The sequence below is a fragment of the Macaca thibetana genome, chromosome 10 (assembly GCF_024542745.1).
Source record: "Macaca thibetana thibetana isolate TM-01 chromosome 10, ASM2454274v1, whole genome shotgun sequence".
NCBI classification, from domain to species: Eukaryota; Metazoa; Chordata; class Mammalia; order Primates; family Cercopithecidae; genus Macaca; species Macaca thibetana.
The window spans coordinates 6500204-6527029 of NC_065587.1; the positions used below are offsets into that span (position 1 = coordinate 6500204).

The 26826-nt window shown below is 55.8% G+C and overlaps 2 protein-coding genes across 3 annotated transcripts in view; both read left to right on the forward strand.

The window, feature by feature from the left end:
- Window positions 1–26826, forward strand: part of SULT4A1 (sulfotransferase family 4A member 1) — a 996812-nt gene that overhangs the window by 518977 nt on the left and 451009 nt on the right. The window lies entirely within an intron of this gene.
- SHISAL1 (shisa like 1) overlaps window positions 1–26826 on the forward strand; it is an 81987-nt gene that overhangs the window by 21615 nt on the left and 33546 nt on the right. Inside the window, exons 1-4 of one of the 2 annotated variants that reach the window (XM_050806123.1) lie at window positions 597–764; window positions 7917–8015; window positions 12210–12423; window positions 23742–24059. In XM_050806123.1, coding sequence (XP_050662080.1) covers window positions 7949–8015; window positions 12210–12423; window positions 23742–24059 — 599 coding nt within the window. In that variant the 5' untranslated portion in view covers window positions 597–764; window positions 7917–7948. Of the gene's footprint in view, window positions 1–596; window positions 765–7916; window positions 8016–12209; window positions 12424–23741; window positions 24060–26826 lie in introns of those variants that run through there. The other variant, XM_050806124.1, reaches the window with a different exon arrangement.

Sequence of the window (26826 nt, forward strand, 5' to 3'; positions counted from 1 at the left end):
TTGCCCTAGATCACCCAGCTAGTTAGTGATAAAACTCTGACCCAAGGCCAGGGAGACTCGCTGCAAAGCCTATGTGGTCGCCCCCAGCACCCTGTTTGGAGTTGAGCAGACCTGGGTTCAGATTGCAACCCTGCCACCCTCCAGCTCTGCGCAATCACTTAGTTTCTCTGATCTGTGGTTTGTTTATCTCAGAAATGGAGATGATCATTGCCTATGTCCATTCAACTAATTAACATGTGTTTATAAAGGGCCTACTACGTGCCAGGCCTGTGCTGCCCACAGAGATGAGCAAAAATGAAATGGTCTCAGCAGGGCTGGGTTCGGGGATGTGACCGCTGCAGGGTTAGGCGTTGGGTAGGCAGGGCTCAGGTCACATTGGCCGTTACTGGGGTGTGAGGTGCTGGCCCTTCTCGCTCGCTGTCAGCTGTGGAGCCCAGCACCCCAGCTGCAGGTGAACGGCTGCCTGTCTGTCCTTCTCCAGCCATATACTCCGGCTGCCTCAGTCCTGGCCGGCACAGCGAGGAAAGATGTCCTAGTTCCCTCCTGCCGCTTCCTCCCGCAGGTACGAAGGGGTCACGAAGACGCGCTTTGATCTCACTTCATACACAGGCATGGAGCCTCGCGAAGTGTTTATTCCTGGACTTCGCGTTTCGGAGTGAGATTTCATAACCTCTAAGTGGATGTCCTGAAAACAGAAGTTCACAAAGTCAGGATTAGGTCTGCACTACCGAGGAAAGACCCTGGAGACTGGGAAACCTGCGGAGGTGAAACATCCCTGATGACACATGTGTGCACACGTGTGTGTGTGCTGTGTGTGCTGTGTGGAGAGAGGCATGCACACAAGTGCTGCCTGCGGGGTAAACACTCTTATGAGTCGTAGAGACAGGACACAGGAGCAGACCCCAGGGTTTGAGTCCCCTCTCTGAGGCCCGCATTCTCCATCTGTGTAATAGGGAGACTGAGGGTGCGGCATAGGGCTGGGTGGGAAGGGAACGGGTGAGGAAAGGGGAGCATTGTGCGCCGTGCTCCGCCCGGGGCTTGGGTGCTCTGCAGCTGCTAGCCCCGTCTCCTTGTCTGTACTTGCTGCCCTTCTGCTAGGCCGCTGCCTACCCGCAGGACTGTTGGTGAGGCTCCAGAGAGCCGTGCCCTGTTGAATTGCTAATCCGTGCTAATGCTACCACTGCTAATCATCGTGCCTACGTAGAATTACGGATCATTACGTAATCTGTTGTCTGTGACCGCCTCCCCCCAGGCTGTAAGGCTCATGGCAGCAGGAATGCCCCATGCCCAACACTGCTGGTCCACAGTAGAGACTCGTTAGGTGATCCCTGGGTGGCGACCAGGAGAGAAACCGCTCCCTGAACAGTGGGGTCAGGAGGGCGGCTAACCGGGGCTGCTTGTGTACGAGGTGGCACTTGAGCCAGGTCCCGTGGGCAGGTTCAATTTGGACATACAACGTGGGGAAAGGGATGTCCAGGGGCAGGATCAGCCGGGCAAAGGCCTGGACTCCTGAGTGCCGCCACCAGCCGCTTCATGCCCAGAATGCTGGGCATGACCCATCCTCACCCCAAGGTCAGCCTCCCGCCCCGCACGACAGTAGAGTAGGTGGGACACATTTAGGGAACAGGCCATGTGTCCTTTGTTCTCCATCCTGTGGGGTTCAGGCCCGAGCGTCATCCTTGTTTAAAGAGGGCCGATCCCGGGGCAGAGGTCCCGGTTCTGCCACCCTCAGCTGCCCATGCTCCGTTCTCCCAGCTCTCTCTCAAGTTAGGACACAAACCGGGCAGGCTTCACAGAGTGCTGCTGCCCATGCTGGCCCCGGGTGAACCCCACCCAGCCCCTGCCCTAGCCTCAAGACAGGCCGAGACCACCCTGGGGAGGGGGGAAGTCAGAGTGTCAGAAGCTCACCTGGGGAGTGGGAGAATCACAGCGGGAGAGCTGCCCTGAGAGACGACCACCCCAGATGAGCCTCCAGGCTGCGGATTTGGAGAGGGAAGGGTGGTCCTAGCATAGCGGAATGGCATGAGTAAAGGCCCAGTGGCACCACAGACCCAGAGGGCTGAAGCTCCAGGAACAGGGAGGGCAACAGGGCCACAGGGCCAGGCCACAAGGGGCCTCAGGTAAAAGCACAGCCTTGAACCCAAGAAGTCAGGTAGGTGATTAGGAGGGTACTTAGGAAAGCTAACTCTAGGGGCCATAGGGCTTGGGTTGGTGAAAGAGGCAGAGTCAGAGACCAGACCGCAGCAGCAAGAAGCACATGGCCAGGGCTGTCCAAGGCTTCGATGCCTCTCTTCCTTTAGTTGGTGAATTAGTTGCCGATGTTCATCCCCATTCTAGGGCTGAGGACACTGAGGCTCAGGTGTCACCCCAGGTCACATGGGATGTGGATACAGAAGGTGGAGCCAGGACTTGGCCCCAGGCAGAGAGCTCGACCCCCAAGCCCTGCTGCCATAGACCCAGTCCTGCAATGGGCTGGAGGTGTGCTTGCTCGTGCCCAAAAGTGGGGCGTGGTGGGCTGAGGAGGGGCTGGCGGGAAGCCCCCAATGCTGTGGGGGGTCTCCAGGCATCAGGCCAGCGTCCAGGCCTGTGGGAGCCTGAGGTCCTAGCCCCGCCCTTCAGGCCCTCTTGCATCCCGCCCTGCCGAGCTTGGCTGACACAAAAACAGATCCGTTGCTGTTCCTGGTGGGGTTTAATTCATCTTCCCAGCTCTGTTTCTCTTCACGTGCCCTCCTTCCTTTCCTTCCCCAGCCTCACCAAGTTCGGTGTTTAAAAATAATCCTCAAATCTCCGAACAGCAGTCCCAGGCTGACCCAAGGGGTGGCCAGCAGAGATGCATGCCTGACTTGTGATTCTGGCCATGGTCAAACGAGCGTTCAGGAACATCCCACTCTGCCAGAATGTTCTTCCAATTGTTTCAGTTTTGTTGTTGGCCACGGACTACCATCTTAGGCAGTTTACCAATTTTCAGAGAAATAGAACCCGGGAGGATAAGTCTAATTTCTGTGGTAAATGTGCTTTCTGGGGGTCCTTGGGAGGCCTCAGAAGCTTTTTCAGTGCCATGAAGGTAGAGTGAACTTTGCTACTGAGTGGCTGTGTGACCTTGGACAAGTCACTTCACCTCTCTGAGTCTCAGCTTCCCCCTTCTGAGATGGGAGCTTGGTGATCCACCTCCTCAGGCTGACGTGGGGGTCACCTGAGACAGTGCGGTAAATACCAGGGTTCAGCCTGGCACACCATGAACTCTGCCAGTGTGAGCCAGCCCAGGTTAGCAGCCCCAGGTTACAGGCAGTGCAGGGCCCCACAGGAGGTTGGAGGATGGCGGACGCCCTTCCAGGCCTGTTCTTGGGCTGCCGGAGTGATGTCCCACAGACCTCATTTGTGGGGCCTCTCAGGTGATGGTGCCCAGTGGTGTAACATGCCATCATCATCAGAGCTCACTGAGCCCAGGTCCCCTCCGCACATGCCATCATCATCAGAGCTCCCAGATCCTAGTTCCCTCCACACACGCCTTCGTCATCACAGCTCTCCGAGCCCAGGTCCCCTCCACACACCCATCGTCATCACAGCTCTCCGAGCCCAGGTCCCCTCCACACACCCATCGTCATCACAGCTCTCCGAGCCCAGGTCCCCTCCACACACCCATCGTCATCACAGCTCTCCGAGCCCAGGTCCCCCCCACACACCCATCGTCATCACAGCTCTCCGAGCCCAGGTCCCCTCCACACACCCATCGTCATCACAGCTCTTCGAGCCCAGGTCCCCTCTGCACACCCATCATCATCACAGCTCCCTGAGCCCAGGTCCCCTCCACACACCCATCGACATCACAGCTCTCAAACCCTAGGTCCCCTCCACACACCCATCATCATCACAGCTACCAGATCTTAGGTCCCCTCCACACACCCATTGTCATCACAGCTCTCCGAGCCCAGGTCTCCTCCACACACCCATCGTCATCACAGCTCTCCGAGCCCAGGTCCCCTCCGCATACCCATCGTCATCACAGCTCCCAAACCCTAGGTCGCCTCCACACACCCGTCACCATCACAGCTCTCTGAGCCCAGGTCTCCTCCACACACCCATTGTCATCACAGCTCTCCGAGCCCTGGTCCTCTCCGCACATGACATCATCATCGGAGCTCCCTGAGCCCAGGTCCCCTCCACACACCCATCGTCATCACAGCTCCCAAACCCTAGGTCCCCTCCGCACACCCATCGTCATCACAGCTCTCCGAGCCCAGGTCCCCTCCACCACCCATCGTCATCACAGCTCCCAAACCCTAGGTCCCCTCCGCACACCCATCGTCATCACAGCTCTCCGAGCCCAGGTGCCCTCTGCACACCCATCGTCATCACAGCTCCCCGAGCTCAGTTCCCCCTCTGCACACCCCACGGAGGGACCCAAGGTGATGGCTTTGGCCTTGTGAACATCGGTGCTATTGAACTCGTGGCCCTGAGGCTGGCTGCCTCGTGGAAGCCTGACTGGGATCATAGCAGCTGGCTGGTCCCCAAGGCCCGGAGAGGTTTCCAAAGTAGCTTTCTGACCTAGCTTGGAATGGGGAGGTTGGCTTCTAAGCTTTGCTGTCTCAGATCATTAGAAATGGAATTTTTACTTAGGTAACTTCTCGTGACACACAGTGGGTTGTTCTTTCTACTGAGGATTCAGCTTTCAGCTCTGGCCCTGAGCTGCCTTGGGGGCCTGGGGAGTAAGGGCAGCCCCTACCTCCTCATGCAGAAGCCCCCTAACCCCTTCATCCAGAGATCCCCACACGCCCCTAGGGCTTTTGTCTAGCATACAGGCTGCAGCTTTGATTGTACATTGACCCATCTCGGGCCAGACAGGGGGGTTGGGGGCACAGCCAGGCCATGGATGCTGAACAGACCCCCAAGGAAAGCCCAGGCTGGACGTGGGACCAGTGCAACCACAGTGTGCTGTGGCAGGGACACCTGCAGTGTGCAAACCCACATGACCACGGGGTGTGCCTCAGCGCCCAAGGCTGGTGTCCCGCAGGGCTGGAATTCCCACCCCGTCCATGGAACTCCTAAGTCCCAGCCCCCGGCTTCAGGCTGCACACCGTCCTTTCCTAGAACCACATTGTCTCACAGCACATCTGTGTAGTGTGCGTTCATCTCTGGAACCATTCCCCAGGAGCATAAAGGCCTCTCCAGCTGTGGACCCTGGGTCTGGGAAGGCAGAGGTGGGGGTCTGCTCAGCAGATCGGGGGCTGAGGGCCAACCCTGGCCAGGACCCTCATGACCTAGTAGAAGAGGTTCTGGGAAGAATCGCATAACAGGAAACTGCTGGGCATCCTTGCCTGTGCTCCCTGAGGGCAGGGACTCACCTTTGCTGTGTTCCTAGAGCCCATCCCAGGGTCTGGCCCCAAGTGCAGGTCAGCAAGTGGATGTCGAGAGAATAAGTGAATGAATAAATGAATTAACACATGAATGAAGGAAGAGGTGGAAAACTCTAGGCCTCAGCGGAAGGGCAAACTTTTTCCAGCTGATAGAATCATGGCAGGCTTCCTGGAGGAGGTCATACTGGAGCAGCTTCTAAAGTGGTACAGGATTTGGACTCCTAGGTGTGAAGGGAGGGCACCCCCCAGGGGTGAGCAGCAGCCCCCCAACATCAGCCAGTACACTCAGGGCTTTGTAGGGAGTTGGAGCAGCAGGAGCAGGGGCCAGGCCTGTGGCTGAGGCAGATCCTCCTCATTCACTCAACAAACCTACCAGCTCTTGGAGCTGAGCCCCAGCCACAGAAGTGGGGCAGCCCCATCCTACGGGGGCCAGAGGAGCTGGAGTCTGGGGACCTGTTTCAACTCTCATTGGGCCTTGGCGTCCCCATCTGTAGAATGGAGCATGGGGGAGGCACCTCAGAGGTCCCAACACTCTCCATTCCCGCGGCTCATTTTCCAGGGCTGATCCATAGGACTCTGCAGGAGAAATCCATTCCTGAGTACTCCTGGATGCTTGACCTGGGCTCATCCTCCCAGGGGGGCCTGAAGGAGGCTGGGAGGAGGCCCAGGCTCAGAGCCATTAAGCAGCTTACAGCCCCCAGGGATGAGTAGGGCAGCGGTGGGAGCAGAGAGACCTGCGGGTAGATGGGAGGGGCCCCTCCCCAGAGGAAGAGATGAGTAAGCTTGAGTAAGTTTAGTGTTAGGGGCCTGCGTTCTAGTGGCATTTTACAATCCTGACAGTCCCTTCCCTTGTTCTGGCAAACCAGACTTCACAAGGTCAGCACCTGACGTCCAGCTCCCGCCACGATGCCCATGCTACAGGGGAGGAGACCAAGGCTGCAGCAGCAGGGCCTAGGCCAGGGCCAGGCCGTGAGCGCTATGCGTTTGGCCTCGAGTTTTGCCCTGTCTCCTCACTCCGAAGTCTCCAACCTCTGGGAGGCCTGAGTGGCTTTCCCTTCTGCCTGCCCTGAGCCCTAACTCTGCTCCAAGTAAAGCAGCATTCGGAGCTGCCCTGGGGCCCAGGTTGGTGTCCCCTCTGCTCTCCCTGACCAGGCTATGAGCTCTGGAGGGCAAGGCAGCCGCTGGCTGGCTCCTGGGGCCCAGAGCAGGTGCCAGGACAGTCTAGGCAAGCAGAGGGGCTTGTTTCTTTGGGCTGCGCATTGTCTTCCACCATCTTTTCTTTCAGAAATGTGTGGTCTGGTAACAGATCCCTGCACTGTGTATTCAGCTCTGAAACCATCCTCCCGGGGGGTGGAGGGCCTCACCTGGCGTGGACAGAATGGAGCGGGCAGGGAGTCTGCTCTGCAGATGGCGGAGGTGGGGCTGGGGGATGGGAAGGTGGCTCAGCCAGGCCAGGAGGTCCTCAGGGTCTCCCACCTGGGTGGGATTCAGGGCTCTCCAGGCCCCACCATCCTCACATCAGACCCCGCCCCCAGGTATGCAGGTGAGCTTCCTCGTGTGGACCCAACCCAGCCTTTCCTGGGAGCAGGCTGCACGTGAGAGGCTGTACCCATGAAACACTCACTCCTCATCCCCCTCCCCTGAGCCCCTGGCACCCTCCATTCTGCTTGTGACCTGATGACAAATCCCCTGTGAGTGGGACTCCTCTAGGGACCCTGTGTAGGTGGAATCTCGTGGTCTGTGTTCTTCGGTGCCTCGCCAGTTCATGAGCATAATTCCCTCTGGGATGCCCCTGCTGCAGCATGTATCATAGTTTCCCTCCTTTTTTGGGAAGTAATGTGCATTGTGTGACGGGCCACCCATCCATCCCCCGATGGGCACATGCGTTGCCTCCACCTTTTGACTAAGGATGCTGCTGGGAACACGGGTGTGTGTATGTATTTGTTCGAGTCCCTGTTTTCTGCGCCTTAGGGTATGTACTCAGAAGCTCAGAGCATTTTAAACATTCATTTGTTTGCGTGTTGTCAGCCTTCCTGAGTAGAACACAGGGGCTCCAGGGAGGAACCGTTTCTATTTCATGCACTGCTGTGTGCCTCGTGCCTGGGAAGCTGCCTGGCTCCGTGCATACTTGTTATGGTGCATAGGGGTTAATGGTGACTTCCATGAACCCCTCCACCTTAGCGACACAGTGGGGGACCTGGGTCCTGTAAGCTCCTCGAGGTGGCCGAGCCAGGCCGGGCATCCTCAGTCCTGCAACTCTGGCGCCTGCCCACCAGCATCTGCCTGCCGGTCATTTCCACCACCTGAGCCATCCGTCCTCCTTTGATTAAGTCTCATTTTGCCATGAAAAGAAAAGGAGGTGACAGTTGGCTTGTGGGGGAAGGTCATTCATTCCAGAAAGGAAATTGGATAGCGGCGTCTCCATCGTCCACACGCGGCCTCTACTCCCGACAAACTCGCTCTCCTGCCCACTGCCCGCCTGCCCGTCCCCCGCCGTGGGCAGCAAAGCTGGTGTCAGGCGAGACAGCCTACACCCAGCCTCTCCTGGCTCTCATTAAACAGGCAGCTCTGGACGGATCAATGCAAGCCAAACGATGACCAGTTGTGGCCAGCAGTCCTTGAACGTGCTCGCCGTCCTCTTCTCGTTGCTGTTTTCTGCAGGTAAAACCTCCATGGATGCTGGGGGTGGGGGCGGCATGAGGGGGTGTGGTCTTTTCCTGAGGTTCGTGCTGGCCCATCTGGGGTTCTGGGGACACACAGGGGCTTGCCGTTTGTCCTTCACCTTACTGGCACTCCTCTGGCGAGCAGCTAATGTTGGTTGCTGTGTGGCTGGTCTCTGTCTGTCTCTGCTGTACACCGCAGCCCTGGGACTTCCCATGGGAGCTCAGCTGGCTGCCAGCACCCCTGGGAGAAGCCCTGACTCGCATTCTGTCCTTCGCCCCTGCAAGACAAAGTTAGGCAGTGTCCCAGCCATCCCATCTTACAGATGAGGAAACTGAGGCTTGGAGAGGGACCTGACTCACCTGGGACAAGGCAGTTAGCAGATTCCAGCCCAACCAGCCTCCTGGGCTGTCCCTGGGAGCCCAGCTTAGGTCACAGGTGGGCTCCTGCTCTCCCAGGTACAAGGATGGGCACAAACTAAGTCCTCTGCTCCTCCCAGCTAGAGCTGAGAGCCCCAGTTCAAGGGCAGCCCTGCTCCCCAGCCCAGGCCTGCTCCCAGCAAGGAGCCCCGCTCCGGCTCTCCGGCTTCCTCTCCCTCGGTCTTTCTATGTCTCTGGGTCTCTGTCTCTCAGTGTCTCTTTGTCTATCTCTCTGTCTGTCTCTGTCTTTCTGTGTCTCTGTGTCTGTGTCTGTCTCTCTCTCTCTCTTTGTCTCTGTCTCTGTGTGTCTGTGTCTGTCTCTGAATCTCTGTATCTCTCTCTGTTTCTGTCTCTCTGTCTCTATCTCTGTGTCTCTCTACCTCCTCAAGCCCGCATGCTCAACAGGGTCACTGACATTGGCCTGGTGGTTTTCAGCCCCTGCCCCTTTGCGGGGGGCAGCTCAGAGGGAGGCTATGATGGTGTCTGGGGGTGCTTGGCAGGGCTCCCCGAACAGCAAAGCCAAAGCCACACTCAGGCCAGGGGTCTGGGGGCCACCCAGCTACTCTCGCCACCCTAGATGCTTTCCATGCTTTGGCTCACCTGGTCCTCACCGCCCCTGGAGGACGGGCCTACTCTGCCCATTTTACAAATGAGGAGGGTGAGACGCTCAGAAGGAAGGTGGCCTCCCTGAGGTCACTGCTTCAGGGGAGGGGCCAGCCGGTGAGTGAGGGCGAAGGGGAGGGGCCAGCCGGTGAGTGAGGGCGAAGGGGAGGGGCCAGCCAGTGAACGAGGGCGAAGGGGAGGGGCCAGCCAGTGAGTGAGGGCGAAGGGGAGGGGCCAGCCGGTGAGTGAGGGCGAAGGGGAGGGGCCAGCCGGTGAGTGAGGGCGAAGGGGAGGGGCCAGCCGGTGAGTGAGGGCGAATGCTTTCCAGCCAGTGAGTGAGGGCGAAGGGGAGGGGCCAGCCGGTGAGTGAGGGCGAAGGGGAGGGGCCAGCCGGTGAGTGAGGGCGAAAGGGACCAGCCAGTTTACGAGGGCGAAGGGAGAGGGGCCAGCCGAAGGTGGTGAGTGAGGGCGAAGGGGAGGGGCCAGCCAGGTGAGGGGCCAGCCAGTGAGTGAGGGCGAAGGGGAGGGGCCAGCCAGTGAGTGAGGGCGAAGGGGAGGGGCCAGCCAGTGAACGAGGGCGAAGGGGAGGGGCCAGCCGGTGAGTGAGGGCGAAGGGGAGGGGCCAGCCAGTGAGTGAGGGGGAAGGGGAGGGGCCAGCCGGTGAGTGAGGGCGAAGGGGAGGGGCCAGCCGGTGAGTGAGGGCGAAGGGGAGGGGCCAGCCAGTGAACGAGGGCCATCCAGATGCAGGAGTTGCGTAGAGCGGTGCACACAGGGGTGCATTCATGGTTGAGGCTTGGGGGCCCAAAATGCAGCTCTCTCCACGTTCGCTCATGGTTGAGGCTTGGAGGTCCGAAATGCGGCTCTCTCCTTCGCATCCCTGCTCTGCTGGGGCCTCCTAACAGAGTGTCCTTCGGCCTGCAGTCACACCGTGCCCCAGAGCAGAAGCCCAAGGATGCTGCCCTTTACTGCCCCTAGTGCCCCTAGAGCACGCACAGCCTCTTTCTCTAGGTGGGGGCTGCGCCTTGCTGTTTACGCTCCCAGGAGCCCCCAACCCCCCTTGGAGACCATGAGTCTTTCATCAGTGAGGGGAGGAGGTGAGAGAGTTCACGATGGCCCAGGCAGCCTCATGCCAGGACTCCCACCCGGTTGTCCTGGCTCCCAGCCCAGGGCTCTGTTGGCTCTGGGGAGGCCTCATCATTACCAAATAACCAAAGCCTGTGGCACTGACTGCCCAGCGGTGGCCGGGTGAGCTGGGTGCTGGTAATGGGCAGGACCCTTCCACATCCCCTAACCTCACTGAGCCCACCCTCCCCAGCCCCCCATCTCTGCATATCGGCTCCTCCCAGTCCCTAGAGGCCCAGCTCAAAGGCCACCTCCTCCATGCTGCCGTACCACTCTCTCCCTTCCCTCCCTGAGTCCTGTGGTAGCCTCACAGGCTGGTCCCACCTGAGCTAGACTTTCTGACCAGCAGCATGAGTGTACTGGTCCCTCCCCAGCCGCCCACACACTGAGCGTGAGCAAGGCCTCCTCACTGACCTGGGCAGTGACCCAGACAGTGGCCGGAACTGGCCAGCTGCCTCTGCCCCTTGCTTCTAGGCCAGTGGGTCCCAAACCCAAGGCCATCAGCATCCCCTAGAGGGCTTGCCAGGACAGATGGCGGGGCCTACCCCAGAGCTTCTGATGCAGAAGCCCAGGGGCCTGAGAATCTGCATTTCTGACAGTCCCTCCAGGGATGCCCTCGAGGCCAATCAGGGGCCACACTTTGGGAACTGCTGCTCTGAGGCACAGTTTTCTCCTCTGTACGATGGAAATAAATGAGATGGAGTGAAACAGTTGTCTAGTTGGAGCTCCCTTAATAACCTCCACATCCCAGAGGGGGTCTTGTTCTTTCTTAAGGTTGAGGATGAGAAGGGGGCCTGGAGAGCTCCCCTGGCTCCCAAAAAGCTGAGACCTTTCTCTCACAGTGGTCTTGCCCATCTCCACAGAAGAGGGTGCTGTCTTTGGGGGAAGGGGCATGGAATTTCATGCCCCCCACCCCCAGGCAGCCTCAGCACCCCGGTGCATGAAGGCCGCCTGCCCACCTGCCAGCCCAGCCCAGCTGGGACTCCCCTGCGGCAGCCCCGGGTGGGCAGGCGGGGAGCTGTGTGGGCTGCAGTCTAATAACCTCTCAGCAGACACAGAGCTTTCAATGAGCTGGAGGAGCTCCTGCAAAACCACTGCCTTTGTGGTTGAAGGAATGTATTCAGTCAGCAAAGCCCCTTTTCAGTGATACAAATTAGATACAACGATCTCTTTTATGAAGATACTAATTAAGCCTGAGACAGTGGGCTCTAGGTTTTTTCCTTTGTTGTATTTGTTCAGACTTTCAATCCTGTTTATCACCATCGGCAAGACTCGTAAATACCATCCTGGGTTTGCAGTAGCATTGGTGGCTGAGCAGAGGGGTGGGAGGGTTCCAGGCCAGGGCGAAGCTACCACCATGAGGTGGGGGTGACTGAGGCAGGCCCTTGGGGACCTTGGGACCTAGGGTACTAGTTTAGTAGAAATCAAGGAACAGAGGGCCTGCTGTTTTTGACACAAGAGGCACCCAAGAGGTCCTTGCACCTATGCCAGCCACCACCCAGGCCAGCCTGGGCTTAGCAACAGGTCCACCATGGCCTACCTGGGAACAAAGAGCTAGCGATACAAGACTGGAGAGGGCCCCAGACTTTGAATCCAGGTCTGAGTTCCATTCCTGCCCCTCCAACACTTTTCAGCTCGGGCAAGTCACCTATGGTCTCTGAGCCTCAGTTTCTCCATCTGTAAAGTGGGATCTCAAACTGGCTTGGCTGTGTGAGTTAAACGAGATGGGTCTGTGAAGCACACAGTAGGTGCTCAGTTAAGGCTGATTTTCTAATTGAGTGGCTGCTGCATGTCAAGCATGTTCACCAAGGCAGGAGAGCCAGCCCTGCCTTCCAGGACCCCCCCAGTCTGGGTGACACAGAGAGTGTAACCAGGGCTGGGAGGCTGGGGGTAATGGGGACCCGTAGGTGAGGTTCACAGTGGACCACAAAGGCATCCAGGGAAGGGAAGAAGCAAGCAGGACCCGAGAAGAGGCCAGCCAGTTCCCCTACCTCTTGGCACCCATGGACTGGCAAGGGACCCCTCTGAGCCTGGTGACTCTGTCTTCCAGTCTTGTCTGCACATTTCCGGGTCTGTGAACCGTACACAGACCACAAAGGCCGCTACCACTTCGGCTTCCACTGCCCCCGGCTCTCGGACAACAAGACCTTCATCCTCTGTTGTCACCATAACAACACGGTCTTCAAATACTGCTGCAACGAGACGGAGTTCCAGGCGGTGATGCAGGCAAACCTCACGGCCAGCTCCGAGGGTTACATGCACAAGTGAGTACCACACTGGGGGTGCAACCCCACTGCCTCAGGCCCCAGGCAAGGCAACCTGCCTCCCAAAATCCTGTCCCCTGGGGAGGCGGTTGGGTAACCACTATAAGATTGGGTGAGCCTGGAAGGAGTCTGGGAGAGTCTTTGGATGACCAGGGCTTTTGGCCCATTGTGCCTTCTAAGCTTCAGCCTTCTCATCTGAGAAATGGACACAGAGGCTGGGCGCAGTGGCTCACACCTATAATCCCAGCATTTTGGGAGAATGAGGTGGGTGGATCACCTGAGGTCAGGAGTCTGAGACCAGCCTGGCCAACATAGTGAAACCCCATCTCTACTAAAAATACAAAAATTAGCTGGGTGTGGTAGCGGGTGCCTGCAATCCCAGCTACTCAGGAGGCTGAGGCAGGAGAATCACTTGAATCCAGGAGGTGGAGGTCGCAGTGAGCAGAGATGGTGCCATTGTACTCCAGCCTGGGTGACAAGAAAAAGAAAAGAAAAGAAAGAGGGAGGGAAGGGAGGAGGGAGGGAGGAAGGGACGCAGAATACTCACTTTGCAGGGTTATCACATAAGCTAAGTGAGGTTAAGGATGTGGAAAGCTTTCAGGTGTAAAAGGCGCCTGGGCCTGTAATCCACTGGGTTCCTTCCTTCATTTTTCATTAATTTAACAAATACTGATTGACACCATTGACCCAGAGATTAATCCCATGCAGTTCTTTTCCTTAAGGTGATTAAAATATGTTTGGATCAGGGATCTGATGGAGGGGGGCACAGGAGTGGAGAAAGAGAGAGTTTGCTGGTAGAAAAGCAATGAGAACATGCTAAGTAGAGTCATGTAGTTTCAAAACAGCATACATTTCTCTATTTTGAGTGAAGCTGGCCATCTTTTCACATGCCTGAGAGACATTTGTATTTCTCTTACTGTGAGCTAGCCGTTTATGTCTTTTGTCATTCTTCTATTGAATTTTTGGTATTTTTCTTATTTATGGGTGCTTTTCACATATGAAAGAAATATGAGTTGCAAACATCTTCCCATCTTCTCTTTGTTGAATGTTTCCATACAAATGTTTCTTCAGTGTGACTTTGACTTTATAATGCTTTTCCCCATGCTTAGTTTTTGTTATGTAATCATATTTTATCATTCTTTTTTCTTTTATGGCTTCTGGCTTTTGCATCATGCTAAGAAAGACTTTTCCTGCTCTGAGGTCATTAAAAATACCACCATGTTTTCTCCTAATTATTTTACATTTTAATATTTTGTCTTTAAGTAGTTGAACTATCTGGAATTTACTCTGATGAAAGTTTTAAAGTAGAAATTAAACTTTATTATTCTTTTTTCAAAATGGGTAGCTGGTTATTCCAACACCATTTATTAAATTGGCCATCTCTTTTCCCCCGATATGAAATGCAAACTTACTAAATACCTTCATATACTAAATTTGAGTATTGAGGTAGGGTGTGATGTGCACTGGGCTTCTGTTGTTGTGGTTATACACTAGTACCTCACTGTGTTAACCACTGTGACTTTTAATATATTTTAATGTCTTAGTGGGCTCCTCTGGAACTTCTGTCATACAAACTTTAGAATTAGCTGTGTAGTAACCTTACCTCCCCCCAAAAAAATCCAGTTAGTTTTTTTTACTGAGATTGTATTGAATTCATAGGTTAATCCAAGGATTGACTTTTTATGATGTTGAACATTTCCATACAAATGTCTTTTCATTTGTTCAAATTTTCTTGCATAGCATTTTAGAGTTTTCTTCATATAGATATTAGACATATATTTTGCATTTATTTTGAGTTATTTCTTTTTATGTTGCTATTGGGTCTTTCCTTCCAGTATATCCTCTGAGTATTGTTAAAAGCAATGATTTTGAGATACGAATTTTGATAAAAGCAATGATTTTGAGATAGGAATTTTGCATTCAGCCACGTTACTGAAATTTCTTATTTTTTTTTCAGTTGGTTTCCAATTATTCCACTTGTAAACAATGATAATTTTATCGCCCTACCTTGCCATTTTTGTGCCTCACTTTTTTTTCTTGTCCAATTGTGTTGGCTAATGCCTCTAAAAGAGTCTTTAGAATTGTCAGGCTTCTTATCTTCTTCTGATTTTAATGTGATCCTTCAAATTATTTTCCCAATAAGCATGAGGCTGAGTTTGGGGGCAGATGTCTTTTTTCATGATAAGGGGAAAAATCTTTTTGAAAGGGGCGTTTGTTGAAGGGAGAGGGTGGGTTGCAAGTGTGAGCCTCGATCTCTGTCTGATGTTGGGGCTGAAGGACTTTGCCACCATGCTGCATTCACTCAGGGGGAAGCCGCCTGTTCCAAATCTCCCCACCTCCCACCTAGGCCAGCTCCCCAGCCTTTTCCTTCCTCAAACGCACGGGTGCTTCCCCTGAATCTCTCGCCATCTGCTCAGCCCTTAGAATAATTCTGTGTGTGAAGTCACTCAGCAAGCCCTGTCCATCATATCAGGGCTGGAATCAGGTCTGGGATTTGACCCAAGCCTTGTATAAGACAAGGAACGGATTCCCTGAGAGAGGAGGGTAGTGCCAGGACTGGGGTGAGGACCCTGTCATGCTGCAAGTTCTGGCTGAACGCCAGACGGGGCTTGGCAACACATCCAGACTTCTCCAAGGTCTGGTGACTGGTGTCTGGGATCCTCATTTTGAAGCCCACAAGTTTCTATAATCTGCATATTTGCACAGGATTTCACACGGAACACTCCACTCCAGCAGCGCAGGGGGTCCTGGCGGCTGCTGACGAAGAGTTGGGCTGCAGAATGAAGGCCTTCCCCTGGGGAGAATGGGAGTATTGAGGCTCAGAATTTTACGTTTTTAATTAAATGTAATTTAAAAATTACGTTTTTAATCTTTAGCCCTAGAAAGTGTTTATGGAGCACATAATGTAGCTGAGTCTCTGCGCTCAACCTCATGCCACTGCAGCTACCTGGCAGCCCATCCTCAGCCCATTTTACAGATCAGGAAGGGGAGGCACAGAGTAGTTGAGTCACTTGCCTAATGAAGGCAGTGGTTAGTGGTGGAGCCAGCAGCCAACCCAGATGGTCTGGAATCACGTTAGTCATTCTGGAGCTTCTACCCACAGAGGCAGATCCTACTGAGGAGAGACCACCTGAGCAGGGATCCCACCCCAGCACCACTGGCATTTGGGGCCAGGTCATCCTCCATAGGTGGCCCACTCTGTGCACTGTGGGATGTTTAGTAGCATCCCAATGGCCTCCACTGACCCAGTGCACCTCCTCCCCACCACCCCAGTGATAACCGGCAGTGACTCCTGATAGTGCCAAATGTGGGGGCACAGAATCATCTCCAGTTAAGCTGCTGCCCTGGGGAGATCCCAGCCCTTGTCATTCTCCAGCGATCTTCTCGTCACCTTCCCTCTCCATAGCTGTGAGTATGGAGCCCACACAGAGGAGGATGCAGCTCCTGCTCCTCCCCCAGGCCTCTCCTGTCATAGATGTTCCTGCAGAGGGAGGCGTGGTACTTGATTCTTGAGATCTGACAGTGTTTAAGAAGGTGGGAGCCCCACAGCCTGGAGGAAAGAGCACTTTTGGGCAGAATTCTCTGTAGCCCAGTGGAAGAGCAAGGGGAACCAGGGGAGAAACAGCTGGTGAGGGCAGAGGGTCCTGTCTAGCCTGGGGGGTACAGTACATAGACTTTCTTCTGAGGCCATCAAGGGTCCCTGGAGGGTTTTATCTGGCTTTGTGCTGCATGGGCCATGCCTGAGATAAGGCCCCAGAGGACCTAGGGTGTCTGCAGGAGCAGGACCCATGAGGGGGGCCTAGGCCAGACCTGGACCCCACTGAGGGGAGATCAAGAACTCGGGTGGGCCATGGAAGCCTCTTCCCAGCTGCCCAGTTTCAAGAACCTTGGGGAGAGGACCCAAGCCCAGGGAGCTGAAGTAGGGCCTGGTGTCCAGGTGGGGCTGGACTGGTGGCAGAGGACGACTTGAGGATGAGCGTTGGGGAGCAGGATGCAGGGCTGAAGTCCCGGGTCATTGAATGGGTGGGAGAGGGCCTGTGTGTGCAAGAGGACCCAGGTAGAGTCCACCTCTGTACCTATCCTGTGCTTTGGGGCTCTGGCCACACGATATCACAGGCTCCTCTAGGCAAGACACATATGGTGCCCATTAATCCTCACCATGGGAGGAAGAAGGGGCTGGGGCCCAGGCTGGGGAAGTCACCTGTCCCAGACCACATGGGTGATAACAACTGGTGTCAAGATCTGAGGGGCTCTAGACCCCTGGTTCTGCCACCCCTTGGTGCATCTAGAAGGCCAGGATTTGTGTGTCATTGGGGACTGCACCAGATCCCAGCTAAGAGGCTGTATGTTCCAGTATCCTAGACAGATTAGCACTCCCCAGCAGCCAGTCTAGATGGACCAGGCCAATGTGACTCCCGGGAGGGGCTTTGTGCAGATGTGAGAGCTCCTGGGCCTCCCCCATCGCCCCTCCTCCCCCACCCCCGCCCCTCCACAGCCCTCCCTGCTGGCGAATCAGCCAGAAGGCAGGGCTGGTGACAGGGAAAAGGAGAGCGCTTCTGATGACTTATTTATTTGTATTTTTCTGGAGGAACAGAATGGTTTGTTTTGGTTCTGGCTGCCTGGCAGGAAGGCAGAGCGAGAGGAAGCGGCTTTGCCAAGCCCACCACCACGGCGAGATGCCCGCTTCCAGCCACGTGGGCCATAGAGAGACTGCAGAGAGAGGGGTGGGGCAGAGGCCTGGACGTGGTGAGAAGTGTACTGCACTCCTTCCCGTGCCAGGGCACCGCCAGACACCAGCAGTGGCGACTCAGGCCCAGGTCCCTGAACGATCTGTGGAAGCCTCTGTGTGGGGGTCGTGGTGGGCCCGGGCGTGCAGGGGATGTGGTCAGTTCTCTCTGGGGACAGGGAAAGTCTCTCTGAAGGAGGTGGCTGGGAGTGGCATCTCCCACAACGCATGGGCGTTCCTTCACCAGGCAGATGGGCCGCAGCGGGTGGGAGGTGGGGAGGGACTCTAGGAAGACAGAACAGTGCACCCAAAGGCCTCAGCATGTAAAGGCATGGACTGTTGTCCCTCCCTTGTCCATGTGTGAAATCTCTGACCCCCAAAGCTTTGCCCTTCCCCAGGGGAAGGAAGTGAATGAACACTTACGAGGACTTCCTCCAACACAAGGGGCCTGACTCATGCTGACACCCTCCATCTGTTATCTGTGAAGGACCTTCCATGAGCCCCGTTCACTAGAGCTGAGGCTCAGAGAGGGTGAAGCTCTGCCTGCAGCCACACAGCACACAGGGGACACAGCAGGGTTTGAGTCAGCCGTATCGGTCATCCTGGGCTTAGTTACGCCAAGGGGAGGAGCACCCTCAAAGGCCCCGGGAGCTTGAGAAGCAAAGGCTTCCTTTTGGCTCATACTCTGGGTCCTTCTTGGGCTCTCGTGGTTCTCTGCGTAAAGCATTCTGTGACAAGGCCAGAGAAGCAGCCCCCATTCCAGGCAGGATGGCCCTGCCGTCGAGGGAGAAGGCAGTGGTGAAGCCACACACGTCGTGTCTCTAAGCTTCTGTTCAGAAGTGGCCATAGCATTTTTGCTCATGTTTCATTGGCCAAAGCACGTCAGTCGTCCAAGCCTGTTACCAGTGGGGTGGGGAGAGACAGAGGGATTGATCCTATTGGGAACACCCTCAGCCAGGTGCAGTGGTATTTAGATAGTAACAGACTCTGCTTCACCAGGTATATCCAGGCCCAAAGCCCACACACCGCCACTGCACTAGACAACCTCGATCCTGCTGTGTGACCTTGGGCAAGGCACTTTGCCTCTCTAGACCTAGACCTATTAAGCACTCTCTCTGTGCCTTAATCACACAAGCCAGCATTCCTGGGTCTGTCTCTCTCCAGGCCCTCGTGTTATCTCAGAGCCTCACAGTGACACCATGAAGTAGGGGGTCTAGGTATCCCCATTTCACAGACATTTCAAACTGAGCTTCGGTTTCCCAAAATAACAGAGAGAGAATTTTGCCGAGTTGGGATGTGAATTCACACAGCCCTGACTTCTTGCGCCCACACCTTAGTCGCCAGAGTCATCCACCTTGTCTCATGGACCCGAGGCCACTCCTGCCAATGGGCTCCATATTCCCTTTTTTTTTTTTTTTGAGATGGAGTTTCCCTCTTGTTCCCCAGGCTGGAGTACAATGGCACAATCTCGGCTCACTGCAACCTCCACCTCCCGGGTTCAAGCGAGTGCCCTGCCTCAGCCTCCCAAGTAGCTGGGATTACAGGCATGCGCCACCACGCCTGGCTAATTTTGTGTTTTTAGTAGAGATGGGGTTTCTCCATATTAGTCAGGCTGGTCTCGAACTCCTGACCTCAGGTGATCCACCCGCCTCGGCCTCCCAAAGTGCTGAGATTACAGGCGTGAGCCACTGCACCCAGCAGACCACACTCCCATTTTTTAGATGAGGCTGGCAGAGAGGCCATCGGCCATCTTCCAGCTGTGCCAACGTCTCGTTCTGGCCTGCTGGCCTCAGGAACTCTCCTCCTCCACCCTCAAGTGTGACTGCCTGGTGGGGTGGTGACGGGGACTTCCATCCGCACACTGGCTGCAGCTGCTCTTCCTGCTGACGGATCTGCTCCTGTGCCCCGGGAAGACGTTCAGTGAGATTCCTCCATCAGAGAAGGTTTTGTTTACTGCTTGGGAAACACCAAAAGAATTTGAATCAGTAAATATCCCAAAATACACTGAAAAAATTGCGATCTGCGGCTTTGGCTGCCTTCACATCTTGCTCCATAAAACAGCCTTTGGTTTTTTATCTTCTGCCATTTACAAAACACACACCCACATAACAAAGACCCCTGCATCTGGATGGAATTAATTTCCAGGTCACATATTTTTCATTACATTTATGAAAGTTTTGTAAAGACCTGAATCTTCCCAGCTGGCTGACCATGGGGAGGGCCAGCCATGGCAGGCCAGGGGAGCGGTTTCAGCATGATGACCATGGCCCGGGTGTCCCCGCCTGCCACCTCCAGGGTAGTCACCTCACAAGGGAGGGCGAGTCAGCAAAGGCAGTACCTCCTGCAGGCAGTCCCCTCCCTTCCCTGACAGCGAGGATGAGCTGGGAGGGCCGGAGGTCATGTCATGTGTCAATTCCAGCGAGCTGGCTGCAGAGTCCGGGAGCCCGGCAGTACACACACACACCACACACACGATGACAATGACACACTGATCTGCAGGATGCCCCGAGGAGGGAGGACGGGGACTCGCTCTCAGTTCCTGGTAGAGGGTGGGCCAGGACAAGCGGGCACACCACACAGGTGCAGGAGACCCCTCTCTGGACATCTGTCCTAGATTTGACCGTGGAATTCCCCCAAGATCAGCTTACTTGAAGTCAGAGGACCCTGGGTCCAGCTCCCAGCGCTGCCACGCGCCAGCTGTGTGGCCTTTGGCAGTGACTTTCCCTCTCTGGGTCTCATTTACTCATGTGTGACATGGGGATACTAGCTCCTCCCTCATGGCACCATTGCACGGATTCAGAAGCAAAAGGCACTGGTGCATAACAATGGCCAGTGTTTCTATTAGCTGCTGGCGCACAGACATGCAGCCTATAAACTCCAGGGAAGTTAGTATCAAAGCGGCCACTGTCACCAGCCCATCCTCAGCTCTCAATATGTGTTGGTGTCAGTATTCACAGCCTAAGGCTGAGTGCTGGGCTCATAAAGACGATTTGAACCCCAACCCCGCCCTCAGGGCCTTCCCAATCTCCAGGGGCAGACAGTCCTACAAAACAACAAAGACAACAGTGTGTTCTGGGAAATCCAGTGGCTTTGAGAATGCAGGGTAGGGGTTGGACAGACACAGGGCATCAAGGAAGGCTTCCTGGAGGAGGTGATATCTGGGCTAAGACACAGTGCCAGGGCCAGCTGGGTGTGCAGGAAGTAGGCAGAGGTTCTGGACAGAGGTGCAGCATGGACAAAGGCCTCCAGGCAGGAGTGCTGTTGGGCTGGAGCAGCTTTTCTTTCTTTTTTTTTTTGAGATGGAGTCTCGCTCTGTCACCCAGGCTGGGGTGCAGTGGCGCAATCTCAGCTCACTGCAGGCTCTGCCTCCGGGATTCATGACATTCTCCTGCCTCAGCCTCCCAAGTAGCTGGGATTACAGGTGCCCGCCACCATGCCTGGCTACTTTTTTTTTGTATTTTTAGTAGAGATGGGGTTTCACCATGTTAGCCAGGATGGTCTCGATCGCCTGACCTTGTGATCCGCCCGCCTCGGCGGTGGGGGAGGACCACCGTTTTAAACGGAAGATTCTCAACTATCAAAAAGCTTGGCTCTTAAAGACATTTTCCAGTGCCTCCCGAGCTGTGGTGTCTACAAGCATCACTCTCAGAGAGGCCTGGTCAGTAGGCTCTGGGTCTTCAGTTTGGCAAACCCTCAAGATGTGTCTGTTGCAAGGGGTCATATTTCAGAACAGCCCACTGTTGGGTCCTGCCAACAGACATTTTATTGTCTGTAGCTCTCTGGAGCCCCCACTGCTCAAGGGTGGAGGCTGGCTGAGTGCAAGCTGTCCTGAGTGCAAGCTGTCCTGAGTGCAAGCTGTCCTGAGTGCAAGCTGTCCTGAGTGCAAGCTGTCCTGAGTGCAAGCTGAGGAAGGTGTTCGCATCACCAAATCCCAAAGTGCTGGGATTACAGGTGTGAGCCACCGTGCCCGGCCCCTGGAGCAGCTTTTGTACCTGAGAACCTGGGTGGCCGAAGTCAAGGCAGTGCGTTGTAGTGGTTAGGAGCGCAACTCTAGAGCTCAGCTGCTGAGTTCAAATTCTGGTTCTGCCCCTTAATGGCTGTGAGCTGTTAGGCAAGTCTCTTAATTCCACCGAGCCTCAGTTTTCCATCTGTAAAGCAGGGATGACAACGATGAAAAAAAAAACTTCCTCCCGTGGTTGCGTGAGCATTAAAAGGGCTAACGTGGGAAGCAGGTGGGGGAACAAGTGTCCACTGCCACTTCTGGTACTATTATTTCTTGGCCCGGTGGTTCGAGGCCCAGCCTGTGGCCCAGCCACACCCCCAGCTGGCATCCTGGACCCCTTCTGTGGACAGCATCTGCACACAGCTGCCCTGCCTCCCTTTTCCCCGTCTCCTCCCTCAGCCCCCGTGGCTGCTGCCATGGGAACCACTGAAGAAAAAGCTGGCAGTTAGAGCAGTTCTGTGGGGGCTGCAAGAGGGAGGCTGCTGGGGAAAGCAGGAGGGCCTAGGGACTGGAACCAGGCCTGCCTCCTCAGACCGCGGTCTGCAGGGACATCTACCCTGGGGATGCCTGCCCCAGCATGCTGGATGGGGCCGCAGGCCTCTTTTTCCTGGAATTCCTGGAAGGAATTCCATATCCAGAGGCCTCCAGGAAAAGCTAGACTCTCTTTAACAGACTCTCTTTAACATAAGGCTACTGGGGCCTGGCTGTCAGTCATTTACACCTTAGCATGACCGAGCCCATCAGTCTGATGCAGGTTTCATGGTGGTGGGGGCTGGGAGGTGGGGGCAGGGAGGCAGCAAGGACCCACAGTGACTGGGAGCTGTGGGATTACAACGACAAAGCCCAAGCACCAGCCTGCGGTTGCTCATGGGAAGTGCTCAGGACAGGCAGAGGCCCCCCATCCAGAGGCTCCCAGGCACCCGAGCAGCATCTTCAGGCCAAGAGCTTGGCCAAGTGAGGGGAGAGAAGGATTCCAGGCAGAGAGTGAGAGCGAGTTCCCCGGCCCTGGACTCAGCCCTGGTCGGAGCCAGAGGAGTCCAAGGGAAGCAGCCCCCATCTTCCTACAGAGGCCGCTGCTGGCACCCGGGGCTGACCTAAGCCTGGGGAGATCTGGAGCCTGGAAGGTGAGACTGGGAGAGGCCTAATGCTCATCTCCTCCAGGCCCAGAGACAGGCAAGGGTTTTCCCAGGCCACACAGCAAACCAGGCAGAGGAAGAATTAGAACCAGACCTCCAGGCTCCGGGTTGGCCCATTCCCCCAGCCTCAAACAGGATCTTAAAGGATCTGCTGCCCCCAGGACCCCCATCTGGGTGGGAGCCAGGTGAGTCTCTCCCTGGGGATGTGCAGCGGCGGTGTGTGCAGGCCGGCCACTGGCTCCGTTCATACCTCCTCGACACCAGAAGCGCACACCCACCAAACACATGCCTGCAGCAGGGAGCAGACGGAGGCGGCACCGGAGTGATTAATGGATCGGTGACTTCAGGCAGTCACAGCCCCTGGCACACACTGTTAGGGCTCAGCAGCCCCAGCTGTAGCAGCAAGCCCAGGACACCATCCACCCTGGGCACACAGTGGGGGAAACTCGGACCCTGGCCCTGGGGAAGGGTGTGGAAGACAGATGTGGCTCTGGGTGACAGGAGCTGGGTTTGAGGGGAGCTCAGGGCTGTGGACCAGAAGACAGGCTTGACCCAGCCGTGTAGGAGGGTCAGAGTGTACGGAAGACTCCCTGGAGGAAGTGATCTTCGACAAAGGGCCGGTGGGGAGTAGGCAGGGGAGGAAGGGGGCAGGGAAAGAAGGCACAGCCTGTACAAAGGTCGGTTGCTGGGAGTGCAGACCGTCTCTACGGTGGAGTCGGTGGAAGCTGGGAGAGCTAGGCTTCGCAGCGGGCTTCCAAACCCAACGGTAACATTGGCCACCTCTGCCTGAGGAAGGCAGAGCAGCCCTCGGTGGGGAAATGTTGGGCAAATGAATAAGAGAAGTGAGGTCATGGGGCCTGGACACCCCCAGCCATGTACAGCCTGGTCGTGTGGAGTGAAGGGGACCCCTGGGGGAGGCTGGGAGAGGGTCTGGAGGGCAGAACCTGATGCCTCTGCCCTTGGTCCAGCAGGATGGGGAGGACCTCCATCCTCACATCCGGGGTGAGGCAGTGAGAGCATCCCGGGTGTCAGGAACAACGTAGACAAAGGTGGGGCAGGGGGTGGTGAGCAGGGGCACCTGCAGGAAGGAGGGAGAGGGCAGGCCAAAACCGCACCAGGTAAAGGAAGAGGCTATCATGTCCTGGGAGCCCCAGATGCCAGCTCAGAATTCCCTCCAAAGTACCTGATTCCGTGGGACCCACAGGGATCCCAGCCCAAGGGCTAGGGGTCCTGGAGGATGCTCAGGTGGGGACCAGGCAGTGGATTCCAGGGAAGGAGGCGAACAGGGCAGGCAGAGGAGAGGGAGCCAAGGCCTTGCTCTCCAGAGGGGCTCAGTACCCTCCTCCCTGGGACCACGACATAGCCCCCAGGCCACTGGTGGCCCCACTGATGAAGCCGGACCGAGCTGGGCTGCTCCCCTCTCCTCACTCACTCCCTCTCTGTTTGTTCATAGCAATTACACCGCCTTGTTGGGAGTGTGGATCTATGGCTTTTTCGTGTTGATGCTGCTGGTTCTGGACCTTTTGTATTACTCGGCAATGAACTACGACATCTGCAAGGTCTACCTGGCACGGTGGGGCATCCAGGGACGATGGATGAAACAGGACCCCCGGCGGTGGGGGAACCCTGCTCGGGCCCCTCGGCCAGGGCAGCGGGCCCCACAGCCGCAGCCTCCCCCAGGCCCACTGCCGCAAGCCCCCCAGGCCGTGCACACGCTGCGGGGAGATGCTCACAGCCCACCGCTGATGACCTTCCAGAGTTCGTCTGCCTGGTGAGTGGCTGCAATACAGACCCAGACTGATTTGGGTGATTGTCTTTGGAGCGCTTGGAGAATATGCCATCATTCTCGCCATAGTGTTTGGCTCATTAGGTACCTGATTGTTTGCTTATCTTGCTGTTTGCCAAGAAAAATTTCAAACTGTCATGGGTAGCCTACAACACATGCCTGGACAGGAGAGTCAAAATGAGAGGTGGAAACAGAGCTTAGAAGCAAAGCTTGCAAGCTCGTTGCGCTTAGAGCCCAGTGTGAGAGATGGAAACACTAAACATTGAGTGGAGTTTTGCGTTTCCTAGTTGTCAAGGCAAAGGGGAAAACCGGATGCCTTTCTGAGTTGTAAATCTGGCCAAAGGAAGCAAATCCGTCTGTCCAGGCAGATTTTTCAGCATGAGGTTAGAAAATACAAATGTTACTTGGTTCCTTATACGTACATGCCTTGTGTGGCATGAGGGGTACTAGCGCTGACTCAGGCAGGCTGTTCAGGAAGGAAGGAAGGAAGGAAGCCAGACAGGGAGGTGGCATCTCCAGGGCTGGTCTTGTGGGGTGGCTGCTCCAGGGTTGTGTTCAGATCTGAGCTTGTCTACAGCAATTCCCATTTCTGCCCAGTTCCAGTATAGTGGGAATGGGCCTGACCTAACCCCAGGCGGCCCTGGGTAGTGCAGCATCTAGAGTTGGAAGGGGAGAGGCAGAGTCTATGCGTTTGGAGCAGGAACTCCCTGGGAGGCTGGCTAGCACCAAGGACAGGAGCCAGACGGAGGGTCGATTCCCAGGTCAAGGGGTAGAGTGAGAGGTTCAGATGCTCTGTGAGGGCTGAGCTGCAGCCATGGGCACACAGGGCTCAGGGCACATCATCCAGGGACATCATGATACCAAACCCGGGTTGTAAGATCTATCCCAGAATTCCCCTGCTGGAGGGGTGCAGGAATTTGCCACACAGTGACCCCTGGGTTCATGTCCAGGAGCTCTGCAGGCAATCTGACCTGGGTCTGAGTCCTGGCTCCGCCATTTACCTGCTCCTTGACTTCAGGCACGAGATTTCACCCTCTTAACCTTCCAATCCTCGTGAAGGAGGAGTGGGTAAGACTGCCCCCTCCCAAGGGTTAACTGTGCCCTTACCTGGCACATAGTAGGTCCTCAGTTAACCCTTGCTGCCTCCTCTTTGGAGGCAGCAACTGAGCGAGTTAGTGATCGTTCACATAGCTAGCAGGTAGTGACCTTTTCAATAATGAGTGCCTTAAATAATTAATAAGATATGCATAAATCAGCTTGTGCTTATCGATCGAATAATGACGCCATCCATCACACAGGAGACAAAGACACAGCCCTGTGTGGCTCCATTTGACAAATGCTGGCTGAGTGGGTGCTGAGGCAGGGGTCTGTGCCAGGCTCTGAGGAATGTGGAGGTGATGGGTAGAGAAGCAGCCAGCCTCCACCCTTGAGTAGTGGGGACTCCAGGCAGGACCCAACAGTGGGGTGTTCTGAAATGTGAACCCCTTGCAACAGACACATCTCGAGGGTTTGCCAAACTGAAGACCCAGACCCTACTGACCAGGCCTCTCTGAGGGTGATGCTTGTAGACACCACAGCTTGGGAGGCACTGGAAAGTGTCTATAAGAGCCAAGCTTTTTGATAGCTGAGAATCTTCCGTTTAAAACGGTGGTCCTCCCCCACTCCCACACCTTTTGCGTGCACGTGCATTTGGAATAAATAGCTCACACCTCCCTGAACACTTGCCAAGAGGATAGTGGATGTTGTGAGCGCCCTGCACTCAGCACCTGGGGGCTGTTTTCCTGCCTCGGCCTCAGGGTCCTCCATTTCCTGTGTCACCGTGCTTGCTGCTAACAGCTCCCCCATCTCATACTGCCCAGAACACTTTTGCCTGTCTCAGCAGTGGTTCCCACCCTACCCCTGTTCCATATTGCTTGTCACCAACAAGCGCACATTGTGCACCTGCCGTGTGCCAGGCACTGTGCTATGCCATCAGGATGCAGAGAGCTTGCCAAGCCTGCAGGGATTGCACGGAGCCTGAGTGGGCGGCTGAGCTCCAAGTCCAGGTGGGACACATTTCCTTTGGGAGCTCAGAGGCTCTTCGTCTTTCCTGACTGTCCTGAGTGCAAGCTCAGGCAGGTGTTCCCATCACCTTGTGAGTGTGAAAAAGGGTTGTCAGAACCCACAGGGGTGTGGTGCAGGACAAGGGAATAACCAGTCCCTGGCTGGCTTCACGGGCGCCGTCCCACTCCTGCTGTGCTCTTTGACCTGCAGCGTGACTCTGCGTGAGGAGCTTCCTTTTTGGGCTTCAGTTTTACCAATTGAGGAACCAAAGTGAGAGGGGATTTGATCTGGAGATCAGGGAGGAGCCTCCTTTTCTGCCACTCCAGGGTCCTCCCGGCTGTGTGACCCAGGACATCTCCAGCATTATAGCTCTGACTGTAACCGGACTAGGTCCCTGGCCCCAGGCGGCCCAGCCTCCATGTGGTGTCCCAGTCAATGGAACACTGCTTGGCACCCAAACAGGCATTACAAGCGCTCTCTGCGGCTCTTCTCAGTCACGTTGGAGAATGTCCAGGCAAGGAGTGTGGGCCAGGGAGGTTCTTGAATGCTCATCAGCCCCTAGAAAGGCTTCTCTTCCCCTCACAGCCCTCTCAGGAGCCTCCTGCTGAGTGCCGCTGCTCCCCAAATCTCTCTTCACTTCTGCTTTCACCTCCAGAAGTCTGTGAGCCCAGGCTCTGTGGCTTCTCTCTCTTTCTCCCCTGCCCACCCC